General features: G+C 39.3%; 1 protein-coding gene across 1 annotated transcript in view; it reads right to left on the bottom strand.

Annotated features, from left to right (window-relative positions):
* SBF2 (SET binding factor 2) overlaps positions 1 to 21,555 on the bottom strand; it is a 353,360-nt gene that overhangs the window by 149,165 nt on the left and 182,640 nt on the right. Inside the window, exons 14-16 of the mRNA XM_045291145.1 lie at positions 12,884 to 13,088; positions 6,792 to 6,901; positions 6,111 to 6,260 (exon numbers count right to left, since the gene is read on the bottom strand). Of these exons, the coding sequence (XP_045147080.1) occupies positions 6,111 to 6,260; positions 6,792 to 6,901; positions 12,884 to 13,088 (465 nt within the window). The remainder of the gene's footprint in view (positions 1 to 6,110; positions 6,261 to 6,791; positions 6,902 to 12,883; positions 13,089 to 21,555) is intronic.

Raw genomic sequence — 21,555 nt, 5'->3', positions numbered from 1 at the left:
GCAAATGTTTTGAGAATGATGAGGGCAACAAATGTGCATATGTGCTTGACACAATGGATGTATGTATGGATTGTGATGAGAATTGTACGAGCCCCAATAAAATAATTTTTTTTAAAATTGACCAAAAAAGACCCTGAAAGCAGTAGTTGTAAGAACAAGTGTCCCATATGCCTGTGGCCTATACTCCAACCGCACTTGTTTCTCTTGACTCTGACCTATGGAGAGTGCCCCTCCAGCTGGCTGAAGATGGAAAATCTGGGCTTCATTTCCATACTTCCATCAAGAGTTGATGGTTATAGTACTTTAGCTCCACTCTGGGATCACCTTGAAAGACAATCATGCTGGTGGGAAGAACTTAACGGTACAATAAATTGCTAATTTTGTCTGGAAGGAGAGATGACCAGAGGTATCAATGTACTTAGTTTATGGGCAGTGGCTAATATTTGTACTGGATGATCCATGACTTGGGGAAACAAAACACTAGGAAATTATTAAAAATGAGGTCTGGGGAGAGAATATGTGGATGGCCTTCTATGGATGAGAACATAGCGTGAACATATTGATATCCTGTTTGAATGTTTACCAAAGAGCAACCTCAGTAGAGGAGCATTTTAATTAAATAGACAAGATGACATGTTTATTGAAGTCTTTGCACAATGTGTCTAAGAAAAAGTGGCCATGGTGGCAGGTATGGAGATGATGTGTGGGTAACATAGATTCCCACTTACTAATTAAGGACGTCACCACAGCTATTGTTGTACTAGATCCTTCATTGAAGGGGCAGCATTTTGTTCTTCTTATAAGAGATATCTATGCTAGGTATGGATTTGTTTCCACCTATCCACGTTCTTCTGCTAAAATTATCATGTGTGGACACGCAGAGCACTTTGTTCACTTTCATGGTATTTAATATAACAACATTGCTGACATTTTTACTGGGGTTGTATTTACTCTATAATTTATGAAGGAATGACAGCTTAACAATATTGAAGATCCAACAATATTGGATCTTCCATATCTATTACATTTTTTATTCTTATTAGCTATATAATTTAAATATATTTTGGTTAGTAATCTTTGCTTATTTTTAATTTACTCATTTAGCTAAACATTTAAATTACCCTATGTTGAAATTATATAATTATAATACATAAGCCTTTGGGGGCCTAAATCTGCTCTGATTGCTTCTGTCAATACTAATTCATACTGGTTCATTTCATTGTATATTTGATGATTTTTAAATTTTGAGTTCACACTTCAGTGAACTTAACCCACAGGAATGCTGTCTATATTGAGAATGTATTGCTCCAGAAAGCATTCACAATTATTTCCTTTGTAGGCAAATATAGGTAGGCCAGGGTATACTACTGAATAGGGATTATTTTATTCCTTTTCCAGTGTCTGATCCAGATACAAATCTTTCAGGTTCAACCATCCCTTCTTATTTAGGGCCAAAGCTTAATTGTGGTCATAAATCTATATTTCTCAACTGTTAAATATTTGGGACTCTGGTTTCCTGTAGTTCTTTTCTCAAGAAGAGGAGAGGGGCATACGAGAGATTTCCTTTTCTGGAGAAAACAAAATATCAAATGTTAGGTTTTCTTAAAAATTAAAAAAGAAATTGATTCCCATTTTTGTGAAAAAGCCAGAGGATGGAGACTATCAAAATGCTGATAATGAAGAACTTTGTTGGGTTTTTAATGAAAAAATGTATAAAAACCAAATTATTGTTTAAAAATCCTAGTTAAATGTTGGCAGACAAAAAATTTTTAATCCTATATTAGCTAAAATACAAAGTGTTTTTTTAAAGGTAATTTTAGAAAATAGACTTTTAGTACTCTCAGTTAAAAAGAATAGTACATTATGATCAGTTTTTGAAAGGAGAGAATATGTAAGCATAATCTATAACCTCTGTAAAACAGTGCTTTAAACACATTAGCTTGGCATTGAAAGAATGTGAAAAATAAAATGGCCCTTGGCAGTCCTCATGTTCTATTTCACTTCCCGAGGACAGGGAAAGGAATAACTTCTAGGTCACGAAAAGCAAAACTCACTGAAGTTTTGAACCACTATCTAAAAATTAGTTCATTTCATTAATGCTTCATTCTTAAACCATCGACACAGATGTTTGGCCTCTCTGTCTTGAAACTCAATGCTTTTGTAAAAAGTGTTCAGAATGTCATGTTAAATCCCACAAGCATGTTGTTATAACAAGAACCTAAGTATAAATCCCAAGCGAGCAATAAATAACACATTAAAACAGGAATATGACATCTGAGCCCATTTATAACTGACAAGGACCTTTATATAATGTGCTGGAATGAAGCACAAGATCTATTTTTATGTATATAAAGAGAATTGGGGAATTATCTAATTTTAGGGCTCCCAGAGACCTTGATCCACTAATCCTACTCCTGCATTCCCTAGAACAGGAAAGAAACAGAAGACGTGGTTTTCTCAGAATGCATTTATTATGTTTATTCTTCTCATAAGGGCTTTCATTAACTTTCAACAAAAATGAAAATACTTTTTACTATAAAAGTAGTAAATGCTCATTATATCTTTTATAATGTTTAAGGATTAAATTGGAAGGAAAACATGTTCTGATCCTATTTCCCAGTGAGAACCATTATGAAAGATATAGTGTACACATTCTTCCAGATTTTACTATGTTGTATACATACATATAGAGAGAAAAATACTTTTAGATAAAAAATAAAATCATACTGAATTTATTGAACGTCCTCCTTGCCAGAATATTTAATAGAATTCTTTCTTATCAGTAAATACACTTTCTTTTTATTAGATGAACAGTATTCCTAAGAAGAAGTGTACCACAATATTTTAATCAACATCCAACTGGTTAACATTTTAGGTGCTGTTCATTTTTGCTATGATAAAGTGTTGTTCTAATACTCTAAAGAAAGAATATATTTCCAGTGAAGGTGACTCATCTCCTATCTTATCAATTCCCTATGTAATCTAAAAACTGCTAGTCATTATAATTTTGATGCTAGATTGAATCACTGCAGATATTAAGTAAGAATTTCTGAGAAAGATACTGTGAAATAGGGCTTGAGAAGACAAATAGGCTTTGTGAAAAAATCTATCTGAAGACCCTAAGACATAAAATATATGTAAACTTCATAGAGGTTGTACAATTTCCACTCTTGCCAACACGTTATATATTTCATTTGCTCCAAAACTTTGGCAACACTCGTCTAATCAGAGTTTTAAATGCTTGCTGGATAGCAATCCACAATCAAACTCGTTGCTGTCAAATTAATTCCAACTCAAAGTTGGACCCTGTAGGACAAAGTAGAACTGCCCCGAATGGTTTCCAAAGCTGTGAATCATTACAGAAGCAGACAGCCACATCTTTCTACTGAGAAGCAACTGGTGGGTTCAAATCAAAGACCTTTTTAGTTAGCAGCCAAGTGCTTTTTAACCACAGTGCCACCAGGCTTGTTTCTTGACAAACCCACTGCCATCAGGTCGATGCCAACTCACTGCCTCCTACAGGGCAGGGTAGAAACTGCCCCTGTGAGTTTCGGAGACTGTAACTGTTTACAAGAGTACCCTCCGAGCAGCTGGCGGTTCAGAACTGGGGGCCTTGCGGAACACGGCCCAGCTTGTAAGCACTATGCCACCGAGGTTCTTTCTTGCCACAGAGTACATGTAATATGTTACCTCATCGTGGTGTCTGTATTTTTCTAATCACTGGTGCATTAAATGTTTACTTTTACATGTCTTTTTATACACTTATTATCCAAGTGAGTTCTCTTTTCTCTGAGATACTTGCTTAAGCCTTTCACTCACTTAAGAACTGTCCTATTTATCTTTTCTTGTTGATTTGTAAGAGTTCTTTATCATCTGTTGCTGCTACATACTTTGCATGCATCTCTCCCTGGGGTTTGCATTTTCATTTTCTTTAGATTATCTTTGAGGAACAGAGCTTTTTAATTTGAATGTAATCAAATGTAATTTGGCATTATTTATGGCTTAACAAATCTCCCATCCTGAAGTCTTAAAAATATGTCACATTTTGTGTTCTAAAAGTTTCATAGTTTGGCTTTTCATACTTAAGACTTTAATCCATATGGATCTGATTTTTGTTTGTGGTGTGAGGTATGTGCAGATTTTGTGTGTGCATCATACATTAAATGTACATGATGACCCAACTGCCTCCATATTGCTTATTATTTCACCCATCTTTTCACCAGTGATGGGATATGCCAACTCTGTCATAAATCACCGCTTCTTATATAGGTGAGTCTGTTTCTAGGTGCTCTGTTCTGTTCTACTAGTCAATTTGCATATAGATGTGCCAGTAGCACCGCTCTTAATTATTACAATCTTAAATTCATTTTTGATATCTGGAAAGGCAAAGTCCCATTCTTCCGCTCAGGCCTATGTTGGTCATTCTTACACTTTTGTGTTTCCAAATTTTATTATTCACTCTGTTAAATTGTACTATATGTCCTGTTACTTTTCCAATTTACCAGTTTTTAACATATATTTTGATTATTTTCTCTATAGCTACATAGGTGATCTTTAAAATCTTAATATTTAATTACACTTTCTCCTTCTGTAGTAGATTTGAAAAGGATTTTTGCATTATCGGTAGAGACCATGACTCCAATGTCATAGAATAGTTAACAAAGAATAATAATAGGGATTCCTAGGGATAGAATGGGGGTAGGATCAAGGAGATAAGAAGAAGGAAAATGTGTTGAAGTTGATGGTGGGAGCAATTGCACAATCGTGCTTGATCTAACTGAATTATGGATTGTTATAATATCTGTAAGAGCTCCCAATAAAATGATAAAAAAAAAAAAGAATAGCTAACAAGGAGACAGGATTGGAAAGTCAGATTATTTGCTTCCCCTAAATTGGGTCTTCCTTGTTATTTTAAACTTCCTTATTGTGATTTAGGTGGTTTACAGAGCATATCACCAGTTTTATGTTAAACAATTAAAAACCATTTGTTTCAATTCATCCATTTCAACCCCCTCAATGTATCATCACTTAGGGTCTTCATAATTATTTTTTATTTAAAATTATTTATTTATTTAATCATTTTATTGGTGGCTCGTACAACTCTTATCACAATTCATACATACATCCATTGTGTCAAGCACATTTGCACATTTGTTGCCATCATCGTTCTCAAAACATTTACTTTCTACTTGAGCCCTTGGTATCAGTTCATTTTTCCCCTCCCCCCTACTCCCCACTCCTTCATTAACCCTTGATAATTTATAAATTATTATTTTGTCATATCTTACACTGGCCGATGTCTCCCTTTACCCACTTTACTGTTGGCCCTCCCCCAGGGAGGAGGTTATATGTAGATCCTTGTAGTCGGTTCCTCCTTTCCACCCCACCCTTCATCCACCCTCCTGGTATTGCCACTGTCAGCACTGGTCCTGAAGGGATCATCCGCTCTGGATTCCCTGTGTTTCCAGTTCCCATCTGTACCAGTGTACATCCTCTGGTCTAGCCAGACTTGCAAGGTAGAGTTCGGATCATGATAGTGGGTGGGTGGTGGTGGTGGGGGGGAAGGAAGCATTTAGGAACTAGAGGAAAGTTGTATGTTTCATCCTTGCTATACTGCACCCTGACTGGCTCATCTCCTCCCTGCGACCCTTCTGTAAGGGGATGTCCAGTTGCCTACAGATGTGTGGTCTTCATTATTTTATGAGAAGATTACTTCTGTAAGAGGACCATAGGCATATTTTGAAGTCAATCAGAAGAAAATACCCCAGCAATTCATTTATCATTTGGCTTGCTCATCATTTGTTGCCCTTTGCGTTAACAACTGAAAATAGACCGTAAAGGGCTGACCTGAGCATAGATGTTAAGAAAATGCTTTTGATGTGCACGCACGCGCACGCGCGCGCACACACACACACACTCTCTCTCTCTCTCTCACACACACCACACACACATAACTGCTTTAGAGATGACTTTTCATATTCACACAATCTAGACATAATCTAGCAGTTTTAAGAGGAAACTTTTCCTGAATCTTCTGGGGTTGGGGTTGGGGTTGGGGTTGAGAAAGCATCCTCAAATGCGAGAAGCCACCTGAAGGAACCAGAGATTACCTGCAGAGTGCAGTTCATCATCCTTATTATGTAGTCAAACTGCTGGTGGTCGAGTATTGCCCGGTTTTGCTGGACATGTAAACCCAGTTCGTCAGTAAGACACTGCCGTGCTGCCTTTCCCTTCAGGGCTCTTAGGGCAGCAGGAAGGGTCTGCAGATGGAAGCGATACAAGTGACCAAAAGGACCACTAGAGAACACACCACTTCTAAACAATCCATTGAAAGTTTAAATGCATCCTAAACGTCAGCTAACAAGGCCATCAGTAGAAGCAGACTACTGAAGAAGAGCTAGTTGGATCTTAAAAACAATTAAGATATGGGGGGCGGGTCTTGTTCTTTGAAGAGACATGTTTACGTTGAATACTACAGCTTATATAATTCATTATATACTGACTAGATTCTTCATAACAAATTAAATTGTATTTAAAATATAAAATATCTTAGTAATATGCCAAAGTAGTGTTTAATTGACAATGTTTCTAAGTTTGAAGACAAAAAATTAAATTACTTTCAATACTTCTCTGGCAGCTATCAAAGTAACCTTGGTTTACAATTTTAAATCTTAGGCACAATTCATAAAAAAATGATCAACACAATGAAAGGTCACTATATAAGGAAAAGGGATGAAATTTGCAACCTTACGTGTAATCTCGAAAGGGAAATAATAAATGCATTTCATTACCTTTTCAGTCTCCAAAGTTTTATTTTCAAATATGAATGAGATGCAGTTCCTAACAACTTCTAGTCTCTGTGCACTGTTGAAAACTGTCATCACTTTATCCATTATTGAAACTAAAGTGAAAGGAAATAGAGAAAACACAAATAAATTAGGCTTCTTTGGCAGCTTCTTTGGCAATGACAAAAGCAAGGAGAATATGAGTTTATCACTGTTTAAAACATGACCAACACTTGGAGGTTACTTTCCCCCCTGGTTACAATGGCCTTGAAGATATTCCATTTCACTATTCTGATTACATTTTCAGGTTCTGAAGTGTCAGGCTACTGACCTGCTTATTGAGAATGCCACAGGGTGAATTCTAATGATACACTTAACTCTCAGGCAAATGAACTAGAAGCATATTACCAAACCCCACACAAACGCACTGCCATTTTGACTTAGGGTAGTACATAACTGCCCTTGGGCTTCTGAGGCTGCAGCTCTTTGCTGGAGTAGACAGCCTTATCTTTGCTGTCAAGTGGCTGGTGAGTTTGAACTGCTGAGCCTGTGGTTAGCAGCTCAATATGTACACACCGTATCACCAGAATTACCTAGAAGGTAAGTATCTATTTACACACACTGACAGGAAATGTTGGGAGCACAGGACTATGACAAAAACAAGCCAGTGTCCATAAACAAAAGAACTACTGACAGAAAAAAAAAAGAACTACTGACGGAAAGGTATTCTAAGGTATTAAAAAAGACAAGTTAAAACATCTGTATAACACATACACAGATCAAATACTACCAACTTGGATAGAGGGAACTTGAAAAGAAGTGTTCTGGCTTAGCAAAGTCACTTCTTTGCCCTGGGAATTTAGCACTCCTCAGCTATTACCATAGCACTGAGCACTTGAAACCTAAGACAAACCAACCTTGCCATCAAGTGGGTTCGGACTCATCACAACCCCAGAGGACAAGGTGGAACTGCCCCCATCGTTTCCAAGACTGTTCTCTTAGAGAAGCTGACGGCCACATCTTTTTCACAGTGTGGATGGTGGGACTGATCCGTCAACTTTCTGGTTAGTAAAGTTCTCACAAAAAATATCGCTGCTGTGTGCTGTTGATTTCAATTCACAGTGGTGCCCTGCAGGTCAGAGGACTTCCAAGGCTGGAACATTTCTAGGAGTAGATCGATCACCAGTTTTTTTCTTCTGTGTAGCGCTGGTGGGTTTGAACTGCAAACCTTTCAGCTAAGAGCCAAGCACTTAACCATTGTACTAGTAAGGAGCCTTAAAAGAATATGGCCACTGCCGTGGAGTGGATTTGGATTCAGAGGGACCCGATAAGGCAAAATAGAAATGTCGTCTAGGAGTTCCGAGGTTTCAAATCTCATTTTTCTCCCGAGGAGTGGCTAGTGACTTCAAACTGATGACCTTGGCAGTTAGCAAGTCAACACGTGACCCATATAAATCAAAACAGTATTTATGAAAAAGAAAGAAAAAAAAGTATAATTCACAGAGAACTATACTGTACGACAGGAGCCCTAATGGCAAAGTGGTTATGCACTGGGCTGCTAATCATAATGTAAGCAGTTCAAAATTACCAGCCACTCTGCTGGAGAGAGATGGGGCTTTATACTCCTGTAGAGAGTTACAGTCTTGGAAACTCATAGGTGGTTCTACCCTGTCCTGTAGGGTCACTATGAGTCGGCAATGAGTTTTTGGATATTGCATGAGGAATCGGCTCCATGACAGTTTATACTACATGACTTATACAAATGAAGTTGTATCAATAATTTTTAAGACAACAAGACAACTTATACTTTATGGGTGTTCTTTGGAGTCTAAAGGTACTATACCCTGATCTCTCATTATCTGACTAATTATTTTCATTTCTTCAATATAAAACCATGGATCCTTCAAATTATTTACACACTTTTTTACTTTGAAAAAGTAACAGGCTCACACAAATTGCAGAAAGTGTATGATGAGGTTCTGTTTATGCATCATGCAGCTCCCCTCAATGGAGACATAGAACCATCCTGCTTTATTGGCATCAGATATGTAATTAGAATACTACAACAGACTAAACTAAAGACATCGCTTGGTTTTTGCAATGTTCCTCAAGTTATTCTTAAGCATCTGACATCAATTTCCTATTCTGTCATGAAGGGTGAACTGACTATTTCACAGGACTTTTCTGCCCGAATGTTCATTCTTAGTGGTAGGCTATAGGTGCTTCCTACAAATAGAGGGAAGGCATGTGGCACAGACTGGACAAGAAATCTACATGTAGTCTTAGTTTCCAAAAATACCACATAATTTAGTCAGCAAGGAACTTACACATGTAAGTTACATTTATAAACATTTCCTTCTAAATCTCTTTGTGGCATTTGACATTTTCTTCAGTCTGAGCCATTAGGGCACCCCCTTTAAAAATAAGGAGTCTGTTTACCATTAGGACATTGTTATTTTCCTTTGGCAAACAGGACTGAGTTCACTCCCAGAGAAAACTCTCCACTTGGAGCCACAGATGGGTCCTTCTGGGATCAGCCAAGTCCCCAGTCGTGACTTTCTAAAGCGAGCGGTCTGGTACTGGGTAAGGGCTCTGGCTTCTGGGCACTTCACTTCAGGGCTTCCCTTTGAAAGCTTTGCCTTTCAAATGCCAGCCCCAGCCAATGACAAGTCCTCTGGTCCCCCGGGGGGAGTTAAAAAACAAAACAAAACGAAATCTCAAACTCACTGCCACTGGGTCAATTCTGGCGCACAGCGACCCTGTAGGGTACCACAGAACTGCCACGTGTGTTTCTGAGACTGCAAGCCCTTGTGCGAGTAGGAGTTTCCCCATAGACCCACAGGGGCAGTTCTACCCCACCCTATAGGGATGCTATGAATCAGAGTCAACTTGTTGGCAGTGAACTTGGTGAAGATATGAGAGTAAAAGGGCACAGATATTGCTTTTGTTACATGCCACTGAGCTGGTTCTGACTCTTGGTGACTCTCGGCCTGGGCCTGGGCCATCCTCATGACCACTGTTTACAGGCCTGTAATTCCGGAGAAGGGGAAAGACTGGAGAGGTACTTAAAGACACACAGCCACTTTTCCCCTAAGGTATTTGTTAATGTTGAGGGCAGGCAAAAAGCTGAGGATCTAGGCTTGATTCTGGTAGATGGTTGCTGGTTAGGCAGACCGTAAGTGAACAAAGGGAATGCATACTGTGACCTCTAAGTAAAGAGCTGAAAGAAGAGTAAACAAATGCGGGTGTCATAAGTCACCAGCGAGGCACTATGGAATTAGAAAAGTACTTTATTACTCCAAAAGACAGTGAAAGACTAGAGGGAAAACACTCAACAGGAGGATCAAATGGAATAAAAACCCAAAAGAGTAAACTACACTAGAGCCATTACTATCAGAAACTGTTAGATACCAATCAAATAAATATAAGTTCCATACTTAGATTATAAGACTGACTAAAACCAAACAAAATTTTCCTTGACCCTATCACCGACACTGCTTACAAGAAGGACACCTTAAACTCAGCAATGGAAATAAACGGATGGAAAAAATAAACCATATAAACAGGACCCAAAGGGAAGCTGGTGTAGCTGCACAACACCAGTCAGAGTAAACGTTGAGGCAAGAAGCATTTTTAGAGATGAAGAGGGGCACTTCATCAAGGGACTGAGAAGGACGGTATAAAAGTTCTAAATATACAAGCAGCTAATAAATTAGCATCAAATTATTTAAGGAAAATGACTATAAGAACTAAAATAACAATAAGCGATTCTATTATTATAATGGGATTTTAATACAGTTCACTTTCAATAGCGGGGGTGGGGGGAAGTTATCAAAGTAAGTAAAGGAAGGCAGCCTATGGAATGGGAGAAAATATGTGTAAGTCATCTATCTCATATGGAACTTGGATCCAGAATATACAGAGAACTTATCATTCAAAAATTTTTAAATGACCCCCTCCCCCCCAAAATGTGAACAGATATTTCTACAAATGAGTTAGATGATTGTGTTAGCTGCCACTGGCTTGGCACCAACTCACAGGGACCTTATGTACAGCACAAAGAAACGGTGCCTCGTCCTGTGTCATCCTCAGGATCGCCGGCTTGCATGAGTCCCTTACTGTGGTCAATAAGCACATAAAAGATGCTCAACATCATTAGCAGATGTGGAGAACTGGACCCCTCACACAATACTGCTGAATGCAAAATGATGCTGCCACTTTCGAAAGCACCTGGCAGTATCTCAAAATGTCCAACTCCAAGTTACGTACCCTACAACCCATTCATTCCAGTCTGAGGTATACGTCCAAGAGAACTGAAAAATATTCACACAAACCCTTTACACTAAAGTTCACAGCAGTAATATGCATAATAGTAAAAAAAAATTACAGAAAACCAGAGACAGACCCAAAGCATATCAACTAATAAATGGGCAACTAAATGTGGTTGTGATTCATATCCACTACAATGGAATACTATTGAGCCATAAAAGGAATGAAGTACTAATGCTACAGTGGGAATGGACCTCGAAAATATACCGAGTGAAAGGAGGCAGTCACAAAAGACCCCTTTTATATGATTCTACTTGTATGGAATGTCCAAAGTAGGCAAAACTACACAGGCAGAAAGCAAATTTCTACTTGTTTAGGGCCATAAGGATGTGGTTTGGGAGAAATAGGGTATGACTGTTAATGGGCATGACTCTTTTTTGGGTGTGTGTTGCATATGATTAAAATGTTCTGAAATTAAGATAGAGGTACTGGCGATGGTTGATAGGGGTTGCTGGGTGGTAGAAATGGTTAATGTGCTCAGCAAGTGGTCAACCTGAGGTACAGGGGAAGAATGACCTGGCAACCTGCTGCCCCAGATGACCCCTAAATACATAAAAGCCCGTGAAAACCCTATGGAGCACAATTCTACACACACACACACACACACACATACACACACACACACACACACACACACACACACACACACCCAGATCATCTCAAGTTGGAGTTGATTCAACAGCAATTGGTCATAGTGATTACTGTCGAGAGATTTAAAATCACCTAATTCTTTAAGAAGGAATTTAATAGGATATTGAATTATATAAGGTGGCTCTTCTGGTCAAAGTCTCTAACTCCCATCAAATGACCTTTCCTTACATGGATCTGGTAAGAAGGTGGGGGGAGATACTGATAGGATTCACCTGTGGATAGCTGCAAACAGGATTCCTGGGAGTGCTGTACTGCTGTGTATAAAATGAGCCCTCTGAGAAGCAGGAGGAGGGTTCTCATGACCAGCGAGATCTGGGAGTGGAACCCATCCTCAGGACCCAAGATCCCTGTGGAGTGAGCCTCCTGGATCTAGAGGGCTGCTATGCCGTCAGAGGAGCTACAGTAGTACCAGGAGCCAGAGCATGGGGGCAGAGTGATGGATTTCCCACCTCATGGAGCCAGTACAGTTCACAGTGCAGGAGGCTGGCTAGTGGAGTAGTGTGCCCTGAGCACTTAACTGGGGAAGTGCACTTTCTGAACCACAGAAGTAATGCTGATTGATTTGGGGCTGAGGTTTACTGGAGTGGGGATTTAATGACTCATGGAACTTAAACTTTGGTTTGCCCCTTTAGACATTTATTTGAAGAAAGAACTTTTTAACATGTCCTGTTAAACAACTCAACCCTAGGCATTTCTCACTGGCATTACAAGTTGGTAACTTCCTTAATAAACCTTTTTATTGTGAATTTTGTCATTGAGTTCTGTGTAGCCATTGCAAAGGATAATAGAACCCAGAGAGGTGAAATAGAAACCAAGTTTAAAATAAATCCAGACAACACAATTTATGTCTCAATGAAGCTGGGATAAAGAAAAACAACCTAACCTAGCACTAGAGGTTAAGTTAATGGTTACCCTAGGTGGGGTCCTGGGAGTGAAACAAACTTTCTGCATGTTGGTAACCTTCTGATCTAGATACTGGTTGGCAACTAGAATTAATTCACTTTTGTGAAAGTTCATTAAAATGCTCACTTTATGCTATGTGTACCTTTCTTTTTGTATCTCATATCTTAATTAAAAAAAAAAAGCTTGACTTTTAAAACACACAGACAAATACATACCGACAGGTGGACCTGCTGGCACAACACACTTCTTTTCCACTCGCGTGGCAGGTGGTGCACTCTGGTTCTTAGCAAGGTTTTCCTGTATTAATTCCTGAACCCGGGTTTCATTAATCTTTGGGAAAGGAAGAATATGAACTCGCAAGTGGGATCCTTCTGTTGGGCGCGGCACTTTCTGGAATGCCATGTGAGGGTTTGGGTTTTCCTACAGTATGAGACAGAGGCAAAGTTATTCAAGAATGAACATGACATCAGTAGACTGTCAGGCAGGGAAAGGGTGCTGAGAGGGGCACACACTGAAACCCAGGCTTCAGCGTGCTTGTACACGTCCATATATGTATGTCACACGATGCAGACTACCAGACTCTTCCTTGTTCTTACGTGGTCTGTCATCAGACTACTCTCCTTTCTCGGCCATGATCACTTTCTGCCCTCAGTTCCCACGTCATCTTGATAGATCTTTGATTTCTTATCTCTTTAATTTCTTAACTATTTGGTCGTTTTTATGGTTTAAAGATATGAGATTGGACGTGGCCATGAAAGAAGGAAGTATGAATAGAAACAAGCCCAAGGACTGAATGGGGGATTGATTCAATGATTCACAAATTTATATCTCCAACCAGCCATTCTCCAGAACTCCAAAACCAGCACAGTTGCCATCAGACGATTCTGACTATGGGTAAACGAGCCATAAACTTTCACTCAGCCGTCAAGCCCTTGGCAGTTTGTAACACTCAGACTCCTCCTGAGTCCAGGCTCATATTCTCAACTGCCTACACTCAGGACTTCCATTTAAATTTAAAGTAACATCTTAAATTTAGCTTCCAATCAGAGCTCATACACTTCACTCACTTCCAAACAGTTACTTCTACAGCCTTTCTCATTTCGGTAAACACCATATTTGTTTTTCTAATTGCTTAGAATACAGTAATGATCTGAGAAATGTTGGTGGCTTGAAACAAAGTGTATTTTAGCAGTGAAGACTACAAAGTTTTCAGGGGGTAAAAAATGGATAATTAGGTGTTAGAGAAAGGCACTAAAAATGAATGAGCAATTTGAACTGGTCTCCCTGCTTCTACGATGGTTCCATAGCACAATCTGAAGTCCTCACAATAACGTGCCTTTTGTAGATCTGGCCTTTTTGTATCCTGTATTCATTCTGTTCCAGTCACACAAGCCTTGTGGTTTCTGCCTCAGGGTCTTGGTACTTTCTGTTACCACCCTTTATATGGAATACCATGTGCATCCTTCCACTACCATTGCATCTTTTTGCTTATATGTCACTTTTCCTGGCCATCGTATCTATCATTGTGTCTTTCCAACGTACTCCCTACCCACTTTTATATTTTTCTCCTTCATACATATTACTTCTCACGTACTGCATACTTCCATTAACTTGTGTATTGTCTATTCTCCCATGCAAATGAAGCTCCAGGAGGGTAGATATTTCAGTCTATTTTATATTAATATATTATAATATACCAATTATTAATATATTATTTTATATATATATATCCCTCTGCTGTAACTGCACACCGATAGCATTGAGAAACTGTCTGACACATGGCTGGCACTCTATAAATGACTGGATCCTAATGAGAGGGATACACCTTGGGACTGCAGTAATTGAAGGAAAGGTGCCAGCAAATATTTTATGACTCCTAGGGCTGGCGGGGATTTTATCTCATCCTTGAGTTAAGCAGGAGTATACTTCAGTGGTTACAGGCAGAGTGGAATCTATCCCCTTTATAAAGTTCTCTAGGGAAGGATGCTTTACAACCGTTCTTAGACCAATTCTAGTATTTATTATCCTTTGCAACAAGAAAATTCCTTTTTGTCACTGAACCTATGTTATTCAGTGTTACAGATTATGCTCAATCTTACCCCAAACATCCTTGGGCCAGTTCACAATGGCCACTGTCATTGTCTGCTAGGGCTTTCCCCACAGCTCATTTTGGTTATGTGGTCCAAACCCAGGAAAGGAAAGGCTGGTTTAAGGTGGACAATATAGTCAGAATTTTTCAGCACACTAATGGAGAGAATACAGCTCTAAGTGTCAAAAAGTCTGGGCTCGGTTCTTGCTGTTTGTCCCTTTCCTGTCACGCTGGAGTTCACCTAAAATACACACACTTCTGTGTATCTCACAGGCTTCCTGAGTAGGTGAAACCAGACTAAAATTTATCATCTTGCCAAAGGAACCCTTACATAGAGTTTATATTGTCCTCCTATATCATTAGCAATGAAAGAGAAAAAGCAATAAGCAAAGTCCAACACCACGTCTTCATGATCACTACTTTCTAAACCAACTGTTCAAACAAGTGCTGTGAAATGTTGCCTGGGATTACATCAACATCACCAGTTTAGCTTTTTAAACGACCATTTCTCAGAAATAGTATGTCTGAAAAAAAATAGTATGTTTGCTTTTTTTGTCCTTTCAGATACAATGCCTATTCATATCTTATATTCCCACAATTAGAAACATAAAGTCTCTGATTCAAGTTGGGGAGATTTCTTTTTCAGGCCGCTGAGGTAACTCATGTACAGCCTGAGACAGGAATCATTGAAAAAAGATTCTTCACTACTTCTGCTTCTATTTACACTTATTTCCCTTATAATAAAAAATAAAACTTTCCCATGATGAAATTAATATTAGAACCAAATTTAAAATGTGGGAAAAATATGAGAAAAGAAAGCTTACAGATACCAATTTAGCCTCTCAAGTTCAATTTCATCCATCTCCCTGAAGATATATGCTCATCTTCTGGCTTGCTCTCAAAATGATTTATGTTGTATATAATACTTGCAGTCAAAATTCTGTTCGAGTTTGTCCCCCAATATGACAAGTTTATCTTAAAATATGTGAAATGCCTCACTATCATGCCCACTGATGACATGATTTCAGACATATTTATAAGGTCAAGAGAAGAGGAACTGTTTTCTTTGTTGTTTTTTTTCTCCCCCAACTTACCACTTAAAAAAACCAACATTTTATTGGGGGCTCATACAATTCTTATCACAATCCATGCATCCATCCACTGTGTCAGCACATGTGTACATTTGTTGCCATCATGATTCTCAACCAACATACAAATTTTAACCTACAAATTATAGCACTACATTGAACCCCTAACTTCAACAAAATTTCAACAATACCTGATCGTTAACAATTTTGTGACATTACTTTATCTTTTTTCCATTTCTTTCTCTCATTTTCCCCCTGAATCATTTGAAAAGTTGCACACATCAACGTCTGTCCTTCCTAAGAAAGGATAAACCTTTGTCAAGGATTCTGTTTTACTTGGATGCACAATCCATGCTCATGGGAGCAGCAGTCAGAAGATCAAATGGCATATTCCATTGGGCAAATCTGCTGCACAGGATCTCTTTAAAGAGTTTAAAAGCAAAAAAAAAAAAAAGTTGAAAAGAAAAGACGTCATTTTGAAGACTAAGGTGTGTCGGACTCAAGCCATGATATTTCATTGGCCTCACCTGTGTGTGAAAACTGGACAACGAGTAAAGAAGACCACAGCAGAAGTGATGCAGTTGAATGATGGTACTGGAAAAGAACATTCAAGGCACCACAGACTGCCAGAAGACCAAGCAAATCTGTTTCAGAGGAGTACAGCCAAAATGGTCCTTAGAAGCCAATATGATGAGACGTTCTCTCATGTAACTTGGTCATGTTATCAAGAGAGAGCTGGGAAAGGAAGAACCTTGAGGAGATGCACTGACTTGGTGGCTGCAATAACAACAATGTGGATGGTGCAGGACTGGGCAGTGCCCTCATCTCTTAAACACAGGAATTCTATGACTTGGCGCTAATCCCATGGGACCTAGCAACAACAGCAAGGTTGCTAACTTCAAGGTCAATGGTTCAAGCCCACTAGCTAGTCCATGGGAGAAAGATGAGTCTATCTGCTCCTCTATACCCTAAATAGGATCATTATGAGTTGGAATCCACTCAATGGTAGTAGGTTTTCATTTAACACTACTTTTGAAGTTTGTCTATCTTATAATGCCTTTAAAAACTTAAAAGTCTTGCTTAAGTCTAAGTTCACAAGGAACTCACCAAAAGAGCTATTTTAATACATTTATCCACTTTCCCTTTCCTTTATATATTTATTCCTTGTGACCATATTATCAAGATTTTATGATTCATATACGCCCATACCATCCCCATACCACTCTAACTTCCTGGGATAAATGCTAGACTTTTCCAAAAGCGTTTTGTTGTTTGCTCCTGCCTGCTGGCTTCTGACTCGTGGTGACTGCATGCCCATTGGACTGAAAGGCTACCCAGTCCTCTGATCGACTGGTTGGCAACAGGACTGTTGTGATTCAAGGTGTTTTCGATGGCTGATTTTCAGAAGTGGATCATCAGGTTTTCCCCCCTAGTTTGTCTTAATCTGAAAGCTCCCCTGGAAGCTGTTGGGTCTCATGAAAACACTCAAGTCACTACTGACAGGTGGTGGCTGTGGCTGGGAATTAAGCCTGGGTCTTCTGCAAGGAAGCTCAGAATTTTACCACTGAACTACGACTGCCCACTCCAAAAGTCTAGCATGTGTTCACCTGAAAATGACTGATTTGCTAGATATTCTATAGCACGGTGTCATGTCCTAACTCTAAAAGTAACTCTTTCTTTGTCAACATTCCTAGTCCCTATTACCTGATTCTTAGATTTTCTTAATGGTAATAGTACCACCTAATAAGGGTGTAAATAAAAATCACTTAATAAAGAAAACATTATGCTATTAGGTATTGTGTTTTTTCCCCTTAATAAACAATTTGAGTTATTGCCAACCAAATGCAGACACAATTTAGATTAATAGCACTTTTTAATTTTGTTAAATGCCACTTCACTGTTGTAGATATTCTACACAAGAATGCAGGCTACGACTTAAAATTACTAAATTATGCTACCCTCCATATGTTTACAAGATTCAAAAAAGTTTCATTCTCAAAAATGTACTGTTTGGTTTTCCGGCTGACGGGTCTGTGCACTGCTGCCCTCTAATGGGTAATGGGGTAAATGTAACCGGCCTTTGCCACCTTCAAGCCAAGCAAGGCAGTCACAGAATGGTTTTTGAGAAGACAGAAGGAGTGGGACTTTTAAAGCTCATTGTATATGAATATTCATAGAAACACTTTCCTTGGTGTAACTTCAAATACATTTGGACTGATCCTTTGAAAGTTACTGAGTTCATTAAAAACTGCAGCCCAATTCTGCTGTTGAAATTGTCCTTGTTGAAACAAGGACATTCATTCTTTGCCAAGAGAACAGGGCACATTTTCATGTTTGCATCCGCAGACATGCAAATACAAAGCAATAACCAAGGATTTTAATGACTAAACACAACACTGAGCATGGCAACAATGTTGTCCATGGGAACCAAAAAAGCGGGCAAAATGCAGGTTTTGAAGAGAATTTTGAATCTGGGTAAAGAATTTCAAGCAATGGTCTCTGTAAACTCAAGAGACATAATGATTTTCTCATACTTAAAAGGATATCCACACCAACTAGTCTAAAAACATGCTTTTTTGTTTGTTTGTATTTTGGTGAGGGAAGGAGTGAGGGGGTCTTTAGTCTGAATAAGGATGAGCCTAGGATTTATAGAAAACAAGGCCGAGAACACATTTAAAATAACACTTTATTGTGTGTAAAGTGCAAGTTTACTAAAACAAATTGGGTTCTGGCGGCTTCCTGGGCTGCTGGGCTGCAGCTGGCAGGCGGGTGGTTTAGACCTGTCTGCTGCTCCAGAGGAGGAGAGCCAGGCTGGCTCCGGTTTTGGAAACCCCATGGGGCAGTTCTGGTCTGTTCTCAATGAGTTGTTTTGTTTATCAGTTTGAATCGTTTGTACACAGATTACTTGGAGATGCTGGTTACGTTATTCACCATGTCTTCTCTCCCTCATGCATCCCTCTCTGGCTCTTTCCAGTGCTCTAGCTGCACTGCCCTTATGCTTGCCTCTGACTTAACTGTGACCATTTGGTCTCACATAGATGATTTTTAAAAGATGCTTATAACTCACTCATGCTATTCTTTACTTCAGGAGCAATCTGTTATTTAGCTAAGTTGTATCTGCTAATTTTGGAAGTCTTGAATTTTTAGGAATTTGAGTTCTTCCCCACATTTTTCTCCAGGCTCTAATCAGGACTCGGAGTGGAGCGCTCAGTAGTGGCAGCTGGGCACCGTCAAAGGTTCTTATGTTTGAGCCCACCGTGGTCGCTACACTGCCAATCACTCCCGTAGAGAGCTTTCCTCTTCTTCGCTGCCTCTCCACTTTCTCAAGCATGATGTTCTTCTCCAGGGACTGGTCTCTCCTGATAGGCCCAAAATATATGAGCTGACGTCTCACCATCCTTGCCTCTCGGGAGCATTCGGGATGTCCTTCTTCCAGACAGATCTGTTTGTTCTTTTGGCGCGCCTTGGTGCTTCATTATTCTTTGCGAACACCATAGTCCAACCGCATGGACTCTTCTTCGATGCACTGTCCTCCTTCTTCACCGTCCAGCTTTCACAGGCCTTTGAGGCAACTGAAAATGTCCTGGCTTAGCTTAGGCGAACCTTAGTCACCCAAGTAATATCCTTGCTTTTCAATGTTTTAATGAATACTCAACAATACAAAAGAAATGAATGAATCCCAAATGAATTGTGCTCAATAAGAAAAGCCAAACTCAGAAAATCTACATGCTGACATTGTGGAAAAGGAAAACTATAGAGATAAAAACACATTAATAGTTGCCAACAGTTTGAAGCAGGGGCAGGACGTGAATACAAAAAGAGGTATTATGGAATTTGGGGGTTGATGAAAGTGTTATCATTATTGTGGTGTTAGTGGTCATGTGATTGCATGTTTTTTTTTCACGAATGCATGTATTTGACAAAGTCTATAGACTCATACACTACAGAAGGTGACTTTTACTACATGGAAATTACAACACAATAAACTTTACTTAAAATGAATGCACTGATGAGTAAGGACAATGGGAACAGGTGTTGGAGGAGTTAATCCACTGAGTTAGTGGTCTCATTTATTACAGCACTCTAAATAATCTGTTTATATCTTAACTTTCTAAAGACAACCACAGTATCTTCATGACTTCTCATAACGGAAAACGAAAACATAATCTGTGTCCTCATGTTTGGCAAAGAGTACAAAAATCACACTGGGCACTAACTTTGCCTGGTAGTGGAATTAACTTTCTTTGGAGAGTTAAATGGCATAGGTGCTATCTGACTTAGAATGGTAACTCCTGTGTTGAACTGTGTTTTCCCATTTGCATTTTAACATGCATATGATTCGAAGCAGGGCAATGAAATACCCATAAGGCAAAATTAGAAATTTCTTATCATTTTCCTTGGAATTTTAAGAAAACTCTCCTCCAAATTACACAGTCTCACAAATATTTATGCACTATTGTAAGGGCAAAACAAAATTTAAAACGGCACTATGTGAAACAGTCAACCAGATGTCCCTTGGAGGTCTCATAAGGTCCTCCTCTTGGCTTACATATTCGTCCTGAGGGCTGCCAGAGCAAAGCACCACAAACTGGCTCGGTTTAAAACAACAGAAAAGGACTCTCACAGAGCTGGGGCCAGAAAGCTGAACCCTGGGGTCCGCAGGGCCTGCTCTCCCTCAAGGCTTTAGGGGAAGTTCCTGACCTGTCGTTTCCAGTTACTGGCTGTTGCTGTGAGTTTCAGCTGTAGCACATGGAGTGTGTGCGACATGCCTAGGCTTGTGACAACAGATCTGTAATTCTGGCCTCCGTTTTCATATGCCTGCCTCTCCTCCCATTTGCCTTCAGGTGGCATTATCTTCTTAGAAGGACACCAGGCACACTGGATCAGGGATTGCCATACTCCAGTATGCCACGTGGTGCCAATGAAGCTCCTCTGCAACAGCCCTAGTCTCACGTGAGGTCACATGCTAAGGTCCTGCGGTGGTTAAGGCTTCAACATATCTCGAGGTGGGACACAAACCCATAGCAAGATTCTCTTAAAATAAGCCCTACATATTCTCTCTTTCTTTTGTTTAGTGTTTCTTTATGTCAAGAATCATAGGGATAATATACGTATTAATTCCCAATTAATAATACATTTAAAAATACATTTGATGTATTGAATAAAAAAACAAACAAAAGAATCCTAGAGATAGGTCAGATGAACAGCTAAATGCAATTTCATGCAACCATTAAAGACCCTGAAGAGATCACAGAAGATATGGTATGGTGAAGAAACCAGATGGTGCCCAGCTCTCAGAAAGAACAGCATCTGGGGTCTTAAAGGCAGCCATCTAAGTGGTGTGACAACTAAGTCTATGTGGAAGAAGCACACCAGCCTGTGTGATCCAAGGACTGAAAATAATATATTCCAACCCGAAGGCGGGAATGCTAGCGGAGCTTAAATTGTGAACACCTGATTTGCAAAAGGCTCTGGCCAATAATGATAGCCTAAAGTCTATGTGCAGAGTCCTCACACAGATTAAGCCTCCAGTAAATCATCTCTGATCAGAGTCGAAGGAAGTGAGTAGCCTTGTAATCAGAAAGAGAGCATTATAAAGTCTATTATAGCAGAAATGGTTAGATTAAGAAGTAATATCTTATCATTTGATCTCCCCTTTAACCCATTTTAAAGTGGTTTCGGTTTAAAAAAGTGGGTGTGAGGGAATACA

This window comes from Echinops telfairi, unplaced genomic scaffold (genome assembly GCF_000313985.2).
Source record: "Echinops telfairi isolate 266 unplaced genomic scaffold, ASM31398v2 ScPeMD7_60;HRSCAF=208, whole genome shotgun sequence".
In the NCBI taxonomy this organism is placed as follows: Eukaryota; Metazoa; Chordata; class Mammalia; order Afrosoricida; family Tenrecidae; genus Echinops; species Echinops telfairi.
The sequence above is the reverse complement of the archived record's forward strand: the minus strand, read 5'-3'. Positions and strand labels throughout refer to the sequence as shown.